Source organism: Xenopus tropicalis, chromosome 3, assembly GCF_000004195.4.
Source record: "Xenopus tropicalis strain Nigerian chromosome 3, UCB_Xtro_10.0, whole genome shotgun sequence".
Lineage (NCBI taxonomy): Eukaryota > Metazoa > Chordata > Amphibia > Anura > Pipidae > Xenopus > Xenopus tropicalis.
The window spans coordinates 102,176,866-102,195,087 of NC_030679.2; the positions used below are offsets into that span (position 1 = coordinate 102,176,866).

Genomic DNA, 18,222 nt, shown 5'->3' on the forward strand with positions numbered 1-18,222 from the left:
TTTCCTTAAAATGGAGTCTATAGGAGATAGTCTTCCTGTAATTCAGAGCTTTCTGGATACAGTGTTTCTGTATAATGGATCTCATACATGTATGTAAATACTTTTAGGACACCAGTGCATACTGCCATCTGTTGCATTACACCTGAAGACCATGTAAGTTTTGGGAAAAACAGACGGCAAATGGTCCTTTTGTCTTGGACATTTTTTTTTGCGGGGGGGAGGGGTAAATGCAAACTGTATAGTAGCAATTTACAGTTATAGAGAACTAGGTTTACAATATATATTTAAAGTCTAGAAAGTTTGTATAATTACAAACAAAAATAGAAGCCTGTAAATAACACAAATATTTCTTGCTGGCCATATTTTATTTATTTTTTTTTTAAATAAGGGGAACCAATAGTACATAAATAGTATGCAAAATTCAGAGGCAAAGCAAGTTTCTGGAGAAATGAGATACCACTACATGCTATATTCTTTTCATGCAGGTTTCAAACAAAATAAGTTCAGTAAAAACATATACAGTAAAATCCAAAATGGGAAAACATACACAAATCTTAATTTACAGTTCTGTTGTACCATAATTATTTCCATGCATGCGGTTTGTTTTTGCATTACAAAATTTGAAAAAAATTATAGTTTTTAGGAGTTTAATATTAAAGATGTTCCTATATTTTGCAGAAGTCAATCAAGCTTTTTGAAAATACGAATTCCTATACACAGTGAGCGCCTTCCTTGAAATGAAAACATAAAGGGTGGAGGGGGGGAAGCAAGCAGGAGGCAAAGTCTTAAATTTGCAACAACGTAGACAGTAAACCATAATTCTAAACAATTAGCTGTAAATGTGTTTCAGAAAATGATTTTAAATACAGGACATCTCTATGTGATCAAATAAATAAAATACTGCATATTAAACACTTCACTACATAGGATGCATCCCAGAACATTTATAAATATTTTGAAGTTCTCAGTTAATGAATATCTACTACAATAATGCTGGCTTAACAAAGGTGCATGATGAATAGCACTACTGGTGGCTACGGATTGGCCACATACTGCTGTTACCTTGAGGTAGATAACACATGCGTACCAATATATGCATTCTTCAGTTGCTGCTGGTATCATGTGCTTTAGAAATGGATATAAAAACTGAGTGTGCAAGCAGAAAATGGGGGGTAAGACACTGACATTTTCATGCAATAATGTAAAGTCTCACTGTGTTATCATCAAGGCAAGATCTTTTATTTCCAAAACATAGCAACTGATTTTGATATACTTCATTTAGTGCATTATTTCTGTTTCCACCTGCATTGCATTATTTTGAATCTTTATATTGTGTGCAAATGCCATGCCAGTTTAAAATTAATGTGAGAAAGTAAGACAAAGGTAAACAAAACTACATCCCTAAACACATACTAAAATTACAATTCAAGTAAAAAAAAATATAGAAAACTAAAGTAAAAAATAAAAAAGGATACAAAAAGAAAAAGGACTGAGTGTTTTAGTTCAGATGTTTCAGAATGCTGCTGTAGGTTTTGTGAGGAATTTGAGGGGAGGATTTCATGGTAGAGGGAGCCAACGTGGCTTGTATAGATTTTAGTGGGGAGCCAACAGGATTATGAAACTGAGGAATACCTATGCAATCCAGTTGCTTGTTAAGGATGAGGTCTCCATTAAAACTCAACAGGCCATCATCATAATCTTTAACACCGACCTTTCCATCTCCTGATATCTCTGTTTCTGTCACCTCTGTCTCTTCTTTTTTGCTAAAAAAATCATCTAAGTAACTTGTATAGCTGGTTTCCTTCTCAACATGATCATCTTTCCTTACATCACAACAAAACTGGTCTTTCAGAAAGCAGTCTTCCCCACTTACAATCTGGCTGTCCCAAGAATTCTGATTTCTGGCACCCAACTGTGCTAAGTTGGCCATTCCTTTCTCTTGTTTCTCCATGCTAACTGACTTTGAGATCAAATTCTTCAATTCAAGTTGTGTCACTGAGCTATTTAAGTCATTGAGTTTGTCTACACAAGAGGAATCATGCTGCAAACTAAGCTCAATAGTACCTGCAATAAATGAATCAAAGTCAAATTCTTTGTGCTTTTCCCTTTCCTTCTCAACCAGTTGCTGTGAAGCTTCTGCTAGCGCTAACTGAGCTTTTACTAAACCATTCCTTTCACATTTGGATTTCCCCTTCTTATCTGCCTTCTCCTTATTTTGTTCCTTCCAGTTAGAAAGATCAATGATAAGTTTTGGCTCATAATAATGGTTAACTTCACTCTCCTTCCATACTAAGTTATCTAAATAAGAGGAAGACCTCATTTTATAATTACATGTATGGCTACATTCCAGATCACAATATTTATTTTCATGGTGATCTAGATATTGCCAGCAAGGCTCAGTAGAAAAGTGGGGATCGAATGCAGGATCTTCAAGATACTTTTCCCGGTCTCCATCAAGGTATTTGCGGGGGTCCACTTGTACTTCTTCATCATCACTACCATCAGACAGTGCCCTAGGGTCACGCTGAACTTCATCAACTTCAAAATTATTATGTATAGGCCAATCATGGTCTGAAAAATCGCTTTCATGGTATCTGAAAATACAAGTGAATGATTGAGCACATATATATCTCCATACATTAGAGGACATCCATTTCATCAGCTAGTGTTAAATGTTAAAGCCCTCCTTTTTCTTTGGGTCCCCAGATGTTCCTGGATTACAGGTACCTGGACTCTTAACTCTAGAATAATTCTGAGAGTTGTAGTCCAGAAACATCTGATGATCTATGGTTCAGAAACAGGATGTTAAATGACACTGTCAAATGTCAAAAACATATGGATTTAGAAAACATGTTTTTGCTTATCTTTACAAGTACACTCCCAATTCAGTCCACAATAATCCAAGTAAATTTAAAGAGAAAAACTTTCTAAAAGATTGGTCTATAAAATCCTCACCTCATTCCCCATACTCTCTCTTCAGGTTTCCTGATCCCACTACCACTTTTTTTGCTCTGCTTTTCTCACTTTCTTTTCAGCACTTGCCGATCCCATTCCTACACTTTTATCCTCTAATCTTCCTCTTCTGCTAATTCTATATTCCGCTCTCTTGCACCTATTCACACTTATTTCCTCTCTTCTACCCGTAACATGTCCAGCATTTTCCTGCCTGCCCCTTGTAATTCAGTTATTCACTCAAGTTTGCTTGACCCTTCCTTTCCCACCTTTATCAACAACTTTAATTCCCGTTACAATCCCCCTGCCCCATAAAACCAAATGTCGGTGTGTAAAATTGTTCATGGTCCAGATAAAAGGCAAAAATTTAGGGTGAGCCTGAAGGACATACATTTTTCTTCATAGCGACACAAGTCCCAGTTACCTCATCCCACCACCCAGTGATGCTTGCTTTTCTTTCTCTGCTAAGATACATGAAGTCACAAGGATGCATTCTAGATTAAAACTTTGATGCATGCCCAATATACACCTTTGTTTCTGGCTCATTTCCTGCCTCCTTTGTTCTGTTGCAAGAGAGATTTTCTCTCACTTTACATGCAGACAGGAGATTCATCTTTGATATTCCTGCCCTCTTAGACCAATCAGAGCACTACAGTAATCCTACATGTACCTATACATGTTCCCTTGCTGAAAGGATAGTAGTGTTCCCTTAAATTACAATTCCACACGTGCTATGGCCATGTGTGCCACTTAGATGAAGTGTAATGGGATAGCAATTACTAATGAAGGAGACATGAAGTGCATTATAAATGTTCTGAGACAACAGTCAGAAGGGTATTGAGAGAGAGATGCACTGTGGGCTGGAGGGGTTAAACTTGAAGTTTTTTTTCTTTTCTTCTCCCCAAATTCATTATGTAAAACAACAGTGATTTCTCTGTAAAAGCAGGAACTTGCCCTTAATATAAGAGGTATTGTTAATTACCTTTCCCAGTTATACACTTGGCTGTGGCTGTCATCCATCAATAATATATCATCTACCTCATCCTCAATGTGAAAAGGATGGCTTGAAATTGGCTCATCCATTGGGAAAGAGTAAATGCTCATGTATGGGTGAGACAAAGCTTCTTCTGCTGTTAGTCTGTCCATGGGACTGAATGTTAATATTTGTTCCAGAAAATCCAGCGCTGTTCAGGGAGAAAAAAAGAGTAAATTAATCAGTTCGATATCAAATACTGTTCTCAAACACGTATAGAAAATAGTTCTGCAAGAAATTACTGAATAATTTTAAATGTATTAATTCAGGTATAGATTTACCCTCTGAGCTGATGCCTGGAAGCAGTTGTGTTAAAGGCTTATGCGGCTCTGACATATCATTTTTGATATACACTGGGATTACATTGAGGAGCTCTTGGCGGTCTTCTTCATGCACAACAGGTATTGATTCCAGGATCAGCTGCATCTGTTCAAGCTCATGTGCACCTTAAAGAATAAAATAATGAATTTTTAATTATGGTTTTTATTTTTATTGAAAGTTTACAGGGAGATGAAAAATCAAGAGATATTTGCACTATCAATGCACATTGCAATGAACATGTATTTTAACTGAGTTTGATTTTTTTTGGGGGGGGGGAATACAGATTTCTAAGTAGGCTCATCAAGATGGACTTTTGAGCTGTCAAGGATTCTTGCAATAAGCATTCATTATTTCTTAGTTGGGATCAAGTACAAGGTACTGTTTTATTATATTAGTTATTAACATAAAAATGGAAATAAGTTTTAAAAATTAGAATTAGTTGCTTATAATGGAGTCTATGGTAGATGCCCTTCCTGTAATTTAGAACTTTCTGGATAATGAGTTTCCGGATTACGGATCTCATACTAGCTCATACTGGCTGTTTAGGGAGCTTGACCAGAGCAAGCAGAAAAAAAGGAAGATGAAAACTCACACTTCAGGCACAAAGGGTTGTCTGAAGATATGGACAAACTAAATGCAATCCAGTCATACACTACTTTTCTTGATGCTCCCATACTATGTTAATGCAGCAAAACTAAACACTGCACAATTCAGTAGCATTTGTTCTGCAATATTCACAACGTGTCACATAGTTCTATCAAAGGAAACTACAACTAAAAAGACAGTCTTTCAGTTCTAGTATGGAAATATCTTGCAAGTCTCAAAAATATTATACTGTAAAATGTTTCAGTTACTATAAAGTAGGATTGCTGTCAGGGTTTCTGCAGCAGAAGAGATAAGATCTGTGCTCAAAATGGTGTATATCTTTACTATTCACTATCTAGATATCACTGGGAAGCATGTCTGGATATTTCTATAGCAACCAACTCTTTACAACATGAGACTCTTTTCAACATTTAACTGCTAAATCAAACCGAAATTACAGAAAGGCTTCTCAAATGGCAGCCCTTATATTGCTGGAAAACCTTTCCTGTTTAAATATCTGGTACCACACTGTATTTGCTTTGCCTTTAAGTAATTTTTTTAAATGCTTTACAACCAGAGAACTACAGTAAATGCTCAAATACACACAAAATAAATGTGTTATTAAATCATACTAACCTGCAAAAAGCGTTTTTCCAGTTAACATTTCTGCAAAGATGCATCCAGCAGCCCACATGTCAATTGCTTTAGTGTAATTGTTGGGAGAGAGAAGAAGTCGGGGAGATCTGTACCATTTTGTTACAAGTCCTTCAGATAGATGTCCCTAAAAAAAACAAAACAAAAAAAACAAAACATGTATTTGTCTATTTAATTTTCAAAACAATTTTGAAACCAATAGGAGGAACTTGTTTTTTAGGGGTTTTGGAATGGAGCCTTACAAATTAGAATCACTTTAACACATGGTCGCATATTTATAAAGGTAAAGGTTTTGAAAAGGTTAGGGAGAAAGCCCTTTCTTAAAACCTATCCTGCCTAACGACAGTTCAAGACCTATTTAAAATGAAATTCCATTCCATTTACAAGCAGAAATTTCACTATACAGGTATGGGATCCCTTATCCAGAAACCTGATATCCAGAAAGCTCCGAATTACGGAAAGCATGTCTCCCATAGACTCCATTATAAGCAAATAATTCAGATTTTAAAAACTGATTTCCTTTTTCTCTGTAAAAATAAAACAGTACCTGTACTTGATCCCAATTAAGATATAATTAATCCTTACTGGATGCAAAATAATCTTATTGAGTTTAATTAATGTTTTACTGATTTTTTAATAGACTTAAGGTATGGAGATCCAAATTACGGAAAGACCCCTTGTCCGGAATACCCCTGGTCCCGAGCATTCTGGATAACGGGTCCTATACCTGTATAATGAATTATATATTGTTTGTTACCCTAGTGGTTATAAAAAAATGTTGCTTTTGCTACTGTCTAACTGAAAATGTGTCAGTAAAGGCATGCAACATGGCTAGGGACATATACTAGAAAAAATGCAAATCTGCAGAAAAAGTAATGCTTTGTTCACAATACATAATGCCACTTCCTATTGAGGATACAAATAAAAGAAACAAATCACTGCCAAACCACCACACTATTACAAATGGTTAAAGTCAAGACATCTTACATATCTTGATTAACTGCAGATCAATATTTTTTTGTATCAATTTTCTTGCATTTTGTTCCCACTGTTTTCTCACCTAAATAACTCAGAAGCTCAATCCAATGGAACATTCCATTATTTCCTTTATGGAAGAATTCTATCAGTGGACTTACTCGAGAACTCTCGAGTTGGGTTAGTAAATCCATTCGATAGAAGGCTATGGGAATGTCACGTAACTTTAAAATTCACCTGAGAGAACGGATGTGAGAAATAGTAAAAGTGAGGAATTAGTGCTCAATGAAACAGCTAAAAAATACTGAGAGAAACAGTACTCAAGATTTGCATGCAAGATGAACAAAGGAAAAAAAAAAAAAAAAACAAGGTTCATCTTCCCCGAGATGTGCTTACTGCGGCGGTGCTCCAGAGTACTGTAAAACATGAACCACTATTTCCCACTGGCAGCCACTATCCAGTCATATGAATGTATTACAGCCCAGAAAAATTAAATGGTTTTGCAAAACTGACTATCCAGAGTAAAATTCTTATAGGGGGCTTTATTTCATTAAGTATGAAGACTGTCTTATTGTCTGTGTAACAAGGTTTTTAATGACAGTAAGGATATAGAACTTGCACAGACGCGGCATTTGGCGTATATTTTCGGCAAGTCAAAAATCGCTTGCCGAAAATAGTGCCATACGCCTCCTACCTGTGCCTGCACCCGAATGAATTCGCTCTGGTGCAGGCACACGTAGCTGATTGTAATAATCTTACCAGATATCCTGGGCTGGTGCTCCTGTTATCAAAAAACTGCCCCAACCCAGGGTATTTCTGCATAAGTTATTTGGCGGGATGTGTTCCCCTTCTCTTTTTGTCAGGCACGGGCATACACACTAGAGTGAAAAAGACGGTTCAGCTTTTACTCTACTGCGAGTGCACCAGCCCAAACCAGAACAAAAAGACCACAGAGGCATACAAAGAAGATGGCGAGGAGGATTTTCTGCAGAAATACCCAGAGCCAGTTCAGGTTTTAGCAAACAGGAGAACTTATCCAGGGTATCAGGTAAGCAATTTTAATTACTGGGAGGTGCTTAACATTTTGGTACCCCCCCAGTTATTTAACTTTAGTTCTCCTTTAAATTTTCATAGAGATAGTCTTCCAGCTAATGCTTAAGAAAACAAAAAAAACAGATAGTCAATAACCACCACTGGCCAATTTGGATTGGGCCAGTAAAGATGGGTGTGCAGTTCAATAGTGATCTTACTGTCAGTAGAATTACACAATATGATTAAAAATTAAAAGTTATTCAAACCACTGTTCATGGTAGATATTTCTCACCTTATGAGAATAATGGGGATCCATAATACGCGCAAGACCAAAATCTCCAATTTTTACCACTAGATCTTCTGTGTTTATGAAAAGGTTTGCTGGTTTAAGATCTCTGTGCAGCACATTAGCAGAATGGATATACTTAAGCCCACGTAGCAGCTGGTACATGAAGAGCCTTGCATGCTCTTCTCTTAAGGGGCCCTGCTCTAGCAGCTTCGCAAGATCAGTTTCCATGTAGTCTTGGACAATGTAAACGCAGTTCAACTCTGTTAAAGAGCTCACATCATCTGTTAACTGTCTTCCATTAGGACCGAGGATTTCAAAAACTTTCACAATGTTATCATGGTCAAGTCTCCGGATAATTTTGATCTCTCGCAGAGCATGTTTGACACTCTGAGGATCGGTCAGAACGATTTTCTTCACAGCCACCCGCTTATCACAGTCATTATCAACAGCAGAAAAAACTAAGCCATTCCCACCATAGCCAAGAGGTTTTAAGTCCATATATCTGGATCCCAAATCAAATCCATGAATGTTCATGAGGCTTTCAAACTTTTCTGCCATTTTGGTGACCACTCTTTCTTTGCTCTCAAGTTTAGTTTACACTAAATATTTGAGAATAAATCACTGCTGGTATCTTAATAAATTTAGACAGAATTGGGAAAAATACATTAAAGATCCCACAAAAATTAAAAAAACAAAACAAAAAAAAAAAAACACTCCTTATAGATGGATTCCACCAAATTTCATTGCATATCAGCCTTCCAGGCCTGGAATATTCCAAAAAAGACCCTAAAGCTCTGCAACTTTGAATGTAAAAAAATGCTAGTATTCATAGTTCATAAGAGATGCAGCATCCCAAAAGACAGCAAGGAAAACACTCAGAGGAACTAACGCGGAATGAAATGACATACTACGCATGTGGCTCTAGTGTGCAAAAAATTGACATTTAACAAAAGAGTAAATAAATATGAACGTAAAAGACTTTTTCAAACATCCTCCTCACAGTGCAGATACATTCAGTGTTAAACTGGTCCTGAGCAGCTTCATTCTATAATGCTAGTAAGCACTATAAATTATTTTATTTCGGTATTGGTATACAGTGCATTTGAAGAGGAAACCGTGGCAGAACTTAAATTACAGAAGAAGGCGTCTGTTAATGATCAGGTGGCTCCAGCTCACCACAATCACAATCAAAGCTGCCATCCATTTTATTTCCAGATAACCTAAAAGAAAGACACAAAGTTAGCAACAAACAGACAAAGTAACATTGTCATTTATTTGTAAACAAACAATTGAACTGGTTATTTTCTATAGAAATTGTATTTTCTGCCAAATTATTTTGTAATCTTGACACACACATCCTTTTCTCCATCAATGGAAAAACACATGAACCTGCCATCCCTTATTGTCCATAATGGAAATCCTTTTAATACCATGGGTACTGGCACATTTGTGCCCAAAAACTGTTTAAATGCAATTTTCAGCCCAAAATAAATCTTTACCAATGATGTCAGGAGGATTTTCATTACAGGCAGCAAACCTTGGTTTGGCTTTTTTTCTTCCAGTGGAACACCAGGTGCCATGGGCCTTAACATTACCACAAATAAATGAAGTCAATCAATGAACAGCATTGCAAACTTTACAAAAATCTACATAGTGGTGTTAGGCTGATGGCACCCTAGATGGGATTTCTTCTTCTGTGCATCCCAGTAAATAGATAAGCATTCTAAAATCTCCTGTTTGTTTGTTTGTATGTATGTATGTATGTATGTTTGTATGGATTAACAACTCCTGACAGCTCCATTACCGACTCTTTTTAGCAGAATCACCCACTTAAGCATGTTTGTACTGGCACTTTTAAGTGTAAAGATGCTCTAGTAAGCATTTTCAGGCTAAAAAGTATCTGCACTGTTTGTGTCAAGTGTTCCCTATGCAAGTGAAGGGGAAGCAGAAGGGTTGAATTTTGTAGGCTTTGGCACCAGCTAATGGTGAAAAAACAGCCTTAGCCTTGTGACATATATAACACTGACATGAAGGGTTATTTTATTTTAAAGCTTCCACCCAAAACGTTATAGCACAGATAATACAAAATTGTGACCTTGCTAGCACAGCAAAAGTTGATCAGGACACGAGTGTATATGCAGACAAATGCAGAACGCACTTGCACAGGTGTTCAGAAGAAAAATCCCTAAGCCAAGCATTACATTCCTGAACAAATTAAAGCAATATATGCACTTTAGGAATGCATTTAAAGACCTTTGGTTTGACAACATTAATACACACAGTACAGAGATTAAATCTCTAACACTAAAATACTAATGAAAAGGAAAGCTTAACATGCAGCTGTTAAAGAATCATGCAGTACGAAAATTACAAGAATTCCCCATCTCAAAAAAGTCACAAGAGACAAAATATTTTATGTAATAAAAGCATGGTTTTCCCATACTGCACATTAACAGCAAATGTTTTACATGGTTAATTTAGTTTCATAACAAATGTGTTTAAAGGGTTCTTGAAAAGAGGCTTCCTGCAGAAGCAGTGAGCACATGTAGCCCATGTAGCCAGGAAAAGCTGTTAGTAACCCTATGATCTGAGTAAAGCCTAAGTACAACACCAATTGTAGTTCCATAGAACCCCTTGTGAACAAAATAAAGCATCTACTTTTAACCAACTTTCTAATACTCATACTTAAGCATTTTTGATTACTTCATAAAGTGAAATTGCTTTTAAAACCAGTATCTGCCTGACCCTTGCTATTTGCTGCACTGCCAGTCCTGAATGCCCACTGAGTCAGCTCTTCTCTACTGAAGCCCAATTCCTAAAATGCCTACCAAACTTCTGCGATCTTTCTACTTCACAGACTTAGAGGGACAGACCAACTTTTAATATCACCCAAATGTATGGCCCCTGATTTAAATTTGGTTAAAAGATAATTACCTTTAAAAGTTACATTTGTAGCTCCCCATATATCCTCTATGGTCTGTATCTGTGTTAAAAATGTGTGATGGGAGTGTCCTAATGCTCAGCCCCCATAAGCACAGTAGGATGTGATTAGTCAACGAGAGCTTGGCCTTCATGCAGAAACATATATCCTGCAGCTCCCTGTCAGGTCCAACTGTCAACTAGCCAGAGATGTGTATTGTGTGGCACCCTACAATGCTAGTGCCAATAGAGATTACATTTAATAACAGCTTTAAACTATTGAAAAGCATTTAATTTATGTACATAGGAAAGTTGGTCAGAATTACTTTCGCTTTCATTACACACAAAAAAAAAAAAACTTATTTGGGTTGAGTTTCAATTTAAATTACAGCAATCCAATCCTTCAGGGAGAAAAAAGGGATTATGTATGTAGTTTAAGTAAATTGCTAGTTTAAAGTTGTCCAACTTATTCTGTGTTAAGTGCCACTTAGCCCAAGACACAACATGATCCAAGTTAATGTCCTACAACTTAGTCAATGAAACCAAAACAGCTTTCCAACATACTGGAAAAGCTCATGATGCCAGCCATGGATATGATCATAAAACAAGTCCTTTTCTAACAAATTTCCACACACCTATTCTTAATACAATGAATGTGCTGTGTTAGGATGATTAATGAAGAAAAAAATACTGCAGTACTGAAAGAATACTCTCCTCTATATGCTACTGGAGAAAATCAACACACTTGGCACATAATCTGACTTCAAAGGAACAGTAACACGTACAGTAGTTTATAGAAATGAAGCTGCTGTGTAGCCAAGGGGGCAGCCATTCATACTGAAAAAAGGAGAAAAGGCACAGGTTACACAGCAGATAACAGATAAGTTGCATAGATTCCTATTATATTCTACAGAGTTTCTGTTATCTGCTATGTAACTTGTGCCTTTTCTCCTTTTTTCCATCTTGAATGGCTGCCCCTGTGGCTAAATGGCAGCTTTGTTCCCATAAATTACAGCAGCGTTTCTGAAGCAAAACACACAACTTTAACAGAGCAGGGCAACAGTACATTATAGGTTACAACATTTTTATTTATAAGTGTTACTGTTCCTTTAATTTTTCTCATTTCAACACAGTTGCCACGGCTGCCTTTAACATCTCCGGTGGTGATGTAAGTTCTGTTTCAGAGAATCAGTGAGGAATTCCCTTAATACAGCACATGATTTCCCACTAAACAAATCTCTCCTTATTAACCCCTCAGTCTCCAGAGAATACCCAGCTCAGTCTCTAATACAGCTTGGGCTTTAATTCTAGACGCAGAACACATCTCCCTTATGCATCTAGCATTCTGAACACACCAATTCTAAAGCCCTCAAACCTAATCATCATTGCTCTGCTGCCTGTAACCCAACTGACCTCCATCATTAAAGGCTCCTAAATGTAATTCTAAATAAAAAGAAAAAAAGTATTTTATTCCTTTCTGTTCCTTGACTCTAGAAACCTAACAAGCAACTTCTTAAGTCTGTTAATTAGCTGGCTGCTGCTACTACATTTCTTTCGGGAGTCAGAACCAGCAGTGGAGAGATTATGAGCAGCTGGGCAGATACTGCTTTAATAGCGATTACATTAAAACAAAACCTTTAAAACTGTTTGAAGTTTGTACATAATGGATTGTGGCAACGTAAATAAAGTGCTACGGAACAGTCAGTGGGGGGTTATCTTGCGGCCCTCCAGCTGCTGAAATGCAAGTGTCCCTTGACAATTTACGGTTGAAGACAGCTGTTCAACTAGAACTCCCAGGATCCCCAAGGAATCAGCAGCTGCCACTGCTATGGGAAAATCAGCTGTGAGTCACACGGCAGCAGCCACACAAGCGGAAAGGAGATCCACACACACAACCCCACACACCGGCCACGTTGCAGCTGTGGACAATGTGAGTCATCACATGAGAAACTTTCCGCCTAGCGCCTCCCACTAGCAGTTCTACGGCTCACGCCACATCAAGCTGCCCCCAAGCACATGAATGAAACGTCTGAAGCGTCTAAGCGAGCAGACAGCAGCAGCGGCGACTAACGCAACCCCTTCATGCTACTAAATATAGAAAGACAGAATAGGCTCGGTTTATGGCAGCGGAACTAGTTCCCATCAATTTTTAACAACAGCTAAATAGAGATGGTCGCCAGTAATGTTCATCATGATATACTATTATGGGAGGTGTGGGAGGAAATCCCCTGATATCATTGGCTGAATGAAACAGAGCCACCCTCCCACCCATTTCGTTCTCGCCGGGGTATCACATTGGCCCTTCGTCATGTCAATCACCTTATTACTCTAAGGAGCCCCGAATTCCCCAACCTAGTTACGCTAAGGCATTTTTAGTCGACGAATGCCAGTTTACGCTGTTAGCGCCTACTTTTACTATCATCACCTCCGCTCAACGTCCAGCCAAACCATAAAGTGAACATTATTAATATGGAAAAAAGTAGTCATTAAAACCCAGAGCTAGTCCTATCAATGAACAGAATATGCAGCCCCATGGGCTAGGTTATACTTGCGAATTCAACGTAACGGGTCTAAGGGACCGACACTTAAAATGATAGGGACACTGTCCCCTCTGGCAAAGAGCCGACATTACCCGGTATAGGATGTGTAGGCAAAGCAAGTCGCGGTGCCGGCGAAATGACCCTACAGATCAGAAACTAGAAGCGCCTCTCTCTCTATCAGTACTACAAATAAACCGGCTACTGGTGCCAGGGATCACGGAGCCGTATTTGGCTACACGACGCGCCATTACTTGGGGTATTTCGTGAGAGAGAACGCCCGAGGTGGATAGAAAGGTCCGCTCCTTTGTCAGTCACACAATGGGAGAATCACCGGCACAATGCCGCCCGGCTCTCGAAAGAAACAAACGCAAGGGAAGCTGTAGGCACGCATAAAGGACGGAAGGTACTCACAGGCCCGGTCACATTCATATGGAGAACTAAAATGGCCCAGAAATGATGGTTACAGATCCGCTTTGCCTTTCCCCTCGCTCGCCCCAGTTCCTTGCCGCAGTCGCCATGTACTCCGACTGACTGCTAGAGGCGGAGAGGCAGGAAACGGAGAAGCCGCCTCCCGCGTCACCCGGCTCGCCCCTGCAGCCTTCGCGTCACCTGAGCGGGAGATTTCAAATGAGCAGGTTAGTGCCAAGCAAGTGTGGCTGCCTGGTACCAACCACCGACGAGAAAGTCACCGAATTCACCAGTCTGGTAAAAGAGACTTGTATATTTCATGGTTTACAAACGTGACTGTTAAAGGAACAGTAACAACAAAAAATTAAAGTGTATAAAAATAATTAATATACTATGTACTATTGCCCTGCACTGGTAAAAGTTGTGTGTTTGCTTCATAAACACTACTGCAGTTTATATAAATACCCTGTTGTGTAGACATGGGGGCAGCCATTTAAATTGAAAAAAGGAGAAAAGGCACAGGTTACTAAGCAGATAACAGATAAGTAGCAGATTCCCATTGTATTCTACACAGTTATCTGTTATCTTCTTATGTAACCTGTGCCTTTTCTCCTTTTTTCAATTTAAATGGCTGCCCCCATGGCTACACAACAGCTATTTCTATTAACTACAGTAGTCTTTCTGAAGCAAACACACAACTTTTACCAGTGCAGGGCAACAGTACATTATATTTTAATTATTTAAAAACATTTTTATTTTTTAGTGTTACTGTTCCTTTAAGAGACAGACCTTGTAATAACATGGCTGTTGTAAGACATCTTGGTTATGTATTTGGCTTCATCACATTCAGTATGGCGTGTACCTGTTGCCAAACATTAACCATAAGGGAAAGGACAGACAAAGCCCTGCAATTGTCTGTGTTCGATTTTGTGTTTTCCAGGCCGATTATGGCAACTGGGCAGTTGCCATAGCGTTAAGGCTGGCACACACAGGAGCGTATGGAAGCAGGCCCGCTTCTCAGCCTGGCAGAAAAGCACAGGGCTGAGGGAAGGATACACTTTTCATCGATCCTTGCCCTTAGGGCTAAACTTCACAGGATATTTTTATCAGATTGTATCTGATCTTGTCATGCAACAGCACAAGACTTGAAGGATTCTACAAAATCTGATCTCCACAGCTGCAATGTCTGATCAGGACTGGGCCAGCAGGACACCATGAAAAAACACGCTGGGCCCCACTGACCCAGTTACACTCACTCAGGGCCGCCATCAGAAATCACGGGGACCCTCACAACAAAATTTTCTGGGCCTACGCCCTGCCCCCCAATGGCCCCTCCCATCAGTACAAAGGACACACAGACATTGGTAGCCAGGGCCCCCTAAAACATTGGTAGCCAGGGCCCCCCTAAAACATTGGTAGATAGGTGTTAAGTTTTGCATTGGTGCCAGGGCAGGGACCCCCTAAATCATTGCTCCCTCACAGCGTCCTCCAGCTCCCCCCAGTATCCTCCCCAACATCCTCCAGCTCCCTCCCAGCATCCTTCAGCTCCCCCCTAGTATCCTCCAGCTCCCTCCCAGCATCTTCCAGGTCCCCCCTAGTATCCTCCAGCTCCCTCCCAGCATCCTCCCCATTATCCTACAGCTCCCTCCCGGGGGGTGGGGGGCCCGATTTACTCAGAAGATTATAGCGTGGCCGGGCCCCCTTTTGAAGCCAAAATTGGCCGGGCCCGGGACAACTGTCCCCGATGTGCCCCCCTGATGGCGGCCCTGCACTCACTGCTCGCTTTCTGACCCAGGTGATACTCTCTCATCCCCAATCATTGTATTTAAATGAGGCAAAAAAAAAGTCTGTCAGACACCATCAGATTTTATCTCGTCTGATAAAAAACGCACCATGCAGCGTTCACTTCCAATAGGTGTGTTGTGTTGGAATCCTTTCATGTACTTAACACATCAGATTTATGCAGCAGTTACATTATATTTTAACCCACACAACTGCATCTGACTTGTAGGATGCTTTCTGTCGATCTGACACCATCCTGCAGATCTCCCATGGAGTTTAGCCCTAACTTTCTAGAGCAGGAATTATGTCCTATGCATCTAATATTATCTTATCAGCCAATCATCCTGCACCTGCAGCAACTCCAATTATAAATGAGTGAGGTGGCAACCTTAACCTTGGAACTATAGCAATAAAGGGAAGGTTGCGCACATCACTACACCGGAAACCATTTGCTTGGGGCACAAAATCTAGTAGTGAGCACAACTTTATCCTTTTATGCTATAGTTTATACAGGAGCAGTGCCCTGCTCCATGTTGTAGCTCCCACTATTCCAAGCTACAATCAGGTGATCCCAGTGGTGGCCAATAATAGGGCTAGCATTTGGGAGTTTTAACCTTGAAAGCAAGCAAGTTACAGGTAATTTAAAAAATGTATAATGAAGCAGAATTCTTAATGAATCAGATAAAAATGAGAGTAGGACTGGCTAGACTGTGGAAGACTGACCTAGTTGGCCAGCTTGAATATTTTGCAATATATGGACAAACAATCCTTGCTTTGGTTAAAGGGGAGGGCATGTCTTAGTAGCTTAATGCATAGAATGTCTTATATATATTATGTGGCATAGGACCGCTTGGCCTAACCTTGGTACTTGCCTTATCTAGTAAAAAAGTACTGGTACAAACACAGAACAAACCCAAAAGAAATACTATTATCTGCAAAATAAAGACTGACTAATATATAAAGATCCTCCTTGCAGAGGGTCCTCAGTCAATGACATACTGTCTTTCTTCTCCCCATGGGATGATCTGCTCAGTATCACAATTTGTCACAGTCCCAATACTTTACAGCAGTTTTTGGCTAATAAAAGTTCAGCACCCAGAGTAATCATGTGTCTACTGGTACTTAAATATAGAGAAAGTACCTGTGGCTGCTAGGGGGCCCAGAAACATGATGGCCAAGAAGTTGTTTCAATGAAAGTTAATGATAAATGTCTAATCTGCACAGTTTATGGTGCCCTAGTATTATTATTATGCTTTAGGGTCCAATAACCTCTAGTTATGCCACCGAATGCTCAGGGGATTCTTCTGTGGAAATTCTATAATACAAGAGTTCCTGTACCTTTTATTCTTAAAGGAATACTGTCATGAGAAACCATGGTTTTTTTTTTTTTTCAAAACGCATCTATTAATAGAGCTTCTCCAGCAGAATCCTGCATTGAAATCCATTTTTTAAAAATGCAAGACTTTTTTTTTATATTTAATTTTGAAATTCGCATGGGGCTAGCCATATTCTTCAATTCCTAGGGTGCCATAGCCATGTGACCTGTGCTCTGATAAACTTCAGTCACACTTTACTGCTAAGCTGCAAGTTGGAGTGATATCACCCTCCTCACAGCAGCCGATCAGCAGAACAATGGGAAGGTAGCAAGATAGCAGCTCCCAGTAGATATCAGAAAAGCACTCATTAGTAAGATATCCAAGTCAGGCTTGGGACTCCTCCAATCACATGGGCGTATTAGAAACAATAAGTTACCTGAAAGCAGTTCTAATGTGTAGCACTGGATCCTTCTGAAAGCTCAGAATCCTACACACCAATATTACAACAACAAAAAAATACATTTTTTGGTTCGGTTCAAGAATAAAATTTTAAATGGTAGAGTAAATTATTTGCTATGTAAACAATGTAATTTCTAAATCAAAAGTATACCATAAAATCATGACAATATCCCCGTTAAGAAACCCTCCATTTGTCATGCAGGCTCCCCAATTCTGTCTCACACTGTTGCTTCAGCCTTGGCCAAGGTGTATCTTAGGCAACTTGTACCTGCTGTGCACTTCCCAAGGGCACCATGCTTAATGATTCTTCCCAGAAGAATGCTTCTTACGACTCAAGATGACAAGGCCCACCAGAAGGGTGTTCTACATCAGTAAGACATGGACTGTTGGTGGTGACTGTAGGAGGCTTCTGTCACCTATTTTAGTTATATCCAGAATGTTTCTGGCGCATTGCTTAAAGGCCTATTCTCTTCTGTGTTTGCAACTTTGAAGCAGTTAGGACATTAGACCTTAGAAACCAAAGTGATGTTTAAATTGCAAACCAAATACCCAAAGAACAACAAAGTAGTATAATAAAAAAAAAATGCCTAAAGAACTTGCCCCTGCCGTTTATTGTTAGGTGGCCTAGATACCTACAACTGTTTCTTGAGCTGAATAGTATGGGTTTAAAATATGTCAGTACCTGCAGTTTAATACATTCTTAAAGCATAATTAAAGGGGTTATTTCCAAACATCTTTGTCAATACATATATTTTCAGATTGTTCACCAGAAATAAAGACTTCTTCAGTTGCTTTCTGTTTTTTATTTTTGACATTTTCAAGGCTGATCTTTTATGTTCCTCTTTCTGGTATTTCTGGCTAGTGTCTCGGTAATCCAGGATCAGACTCTGAACTGTTACAATTTACTACATTAGTTGATAAATTTCCTCAGCAGTATCTGGAATGTTAGTAACTATT

The 18,222-nt window shown here is 39.1% G+C and overlaps 1 protein-coding gene and 1 long non-coding RNA gene across 2 annotated transcripts; one reads left to right on the plus strand and one right to left on the minus strand.

Moving 5' to 3' along the window:
- Nucleotides 1-346: 346 nt before the first annotated feature.
- mapk6 (mitogen-activated protein kinase 6) lies at nt 347-13,844 on the minus strand. Its single transcript, XM_002936339.5, has 6 exons — nt 13,712-13,844; nt 7,845-9,061; nt 5,528-5,672; nt 4,267-4,431; nt 3,935-4,136; nt 347-2,594 (listed from the first exon to the last, which is right to left on the minus strand). Exons 2-6 carry the CDS (start codon nt 8,397-8,399, stop codon nt 1,499-1,501), a joined length of 2,163 nt encoding a protein of 720 aa, XP_002936385.1. The 5' UTR covers nt 8,400-9,061; nt 13,712-13,844; the 3' UTR covers nt 347-1,498.
- Nucleotides 13,845-13,931: 87 nt separating this feature from the next.
- Nucleotides 13,932-18,057, plus strand: LOC116409769. The gene is made up of 2 exons (XR_004222038.1): nt 13,932-14,005; nt 17,468-18,057. It is a non-coding gene; the product is annotated as an uncharacterized LOC116409769 (long non-coding RNA).
- Nucleotides 18,058-18,222: the final 165 nt, after the last annotated feature.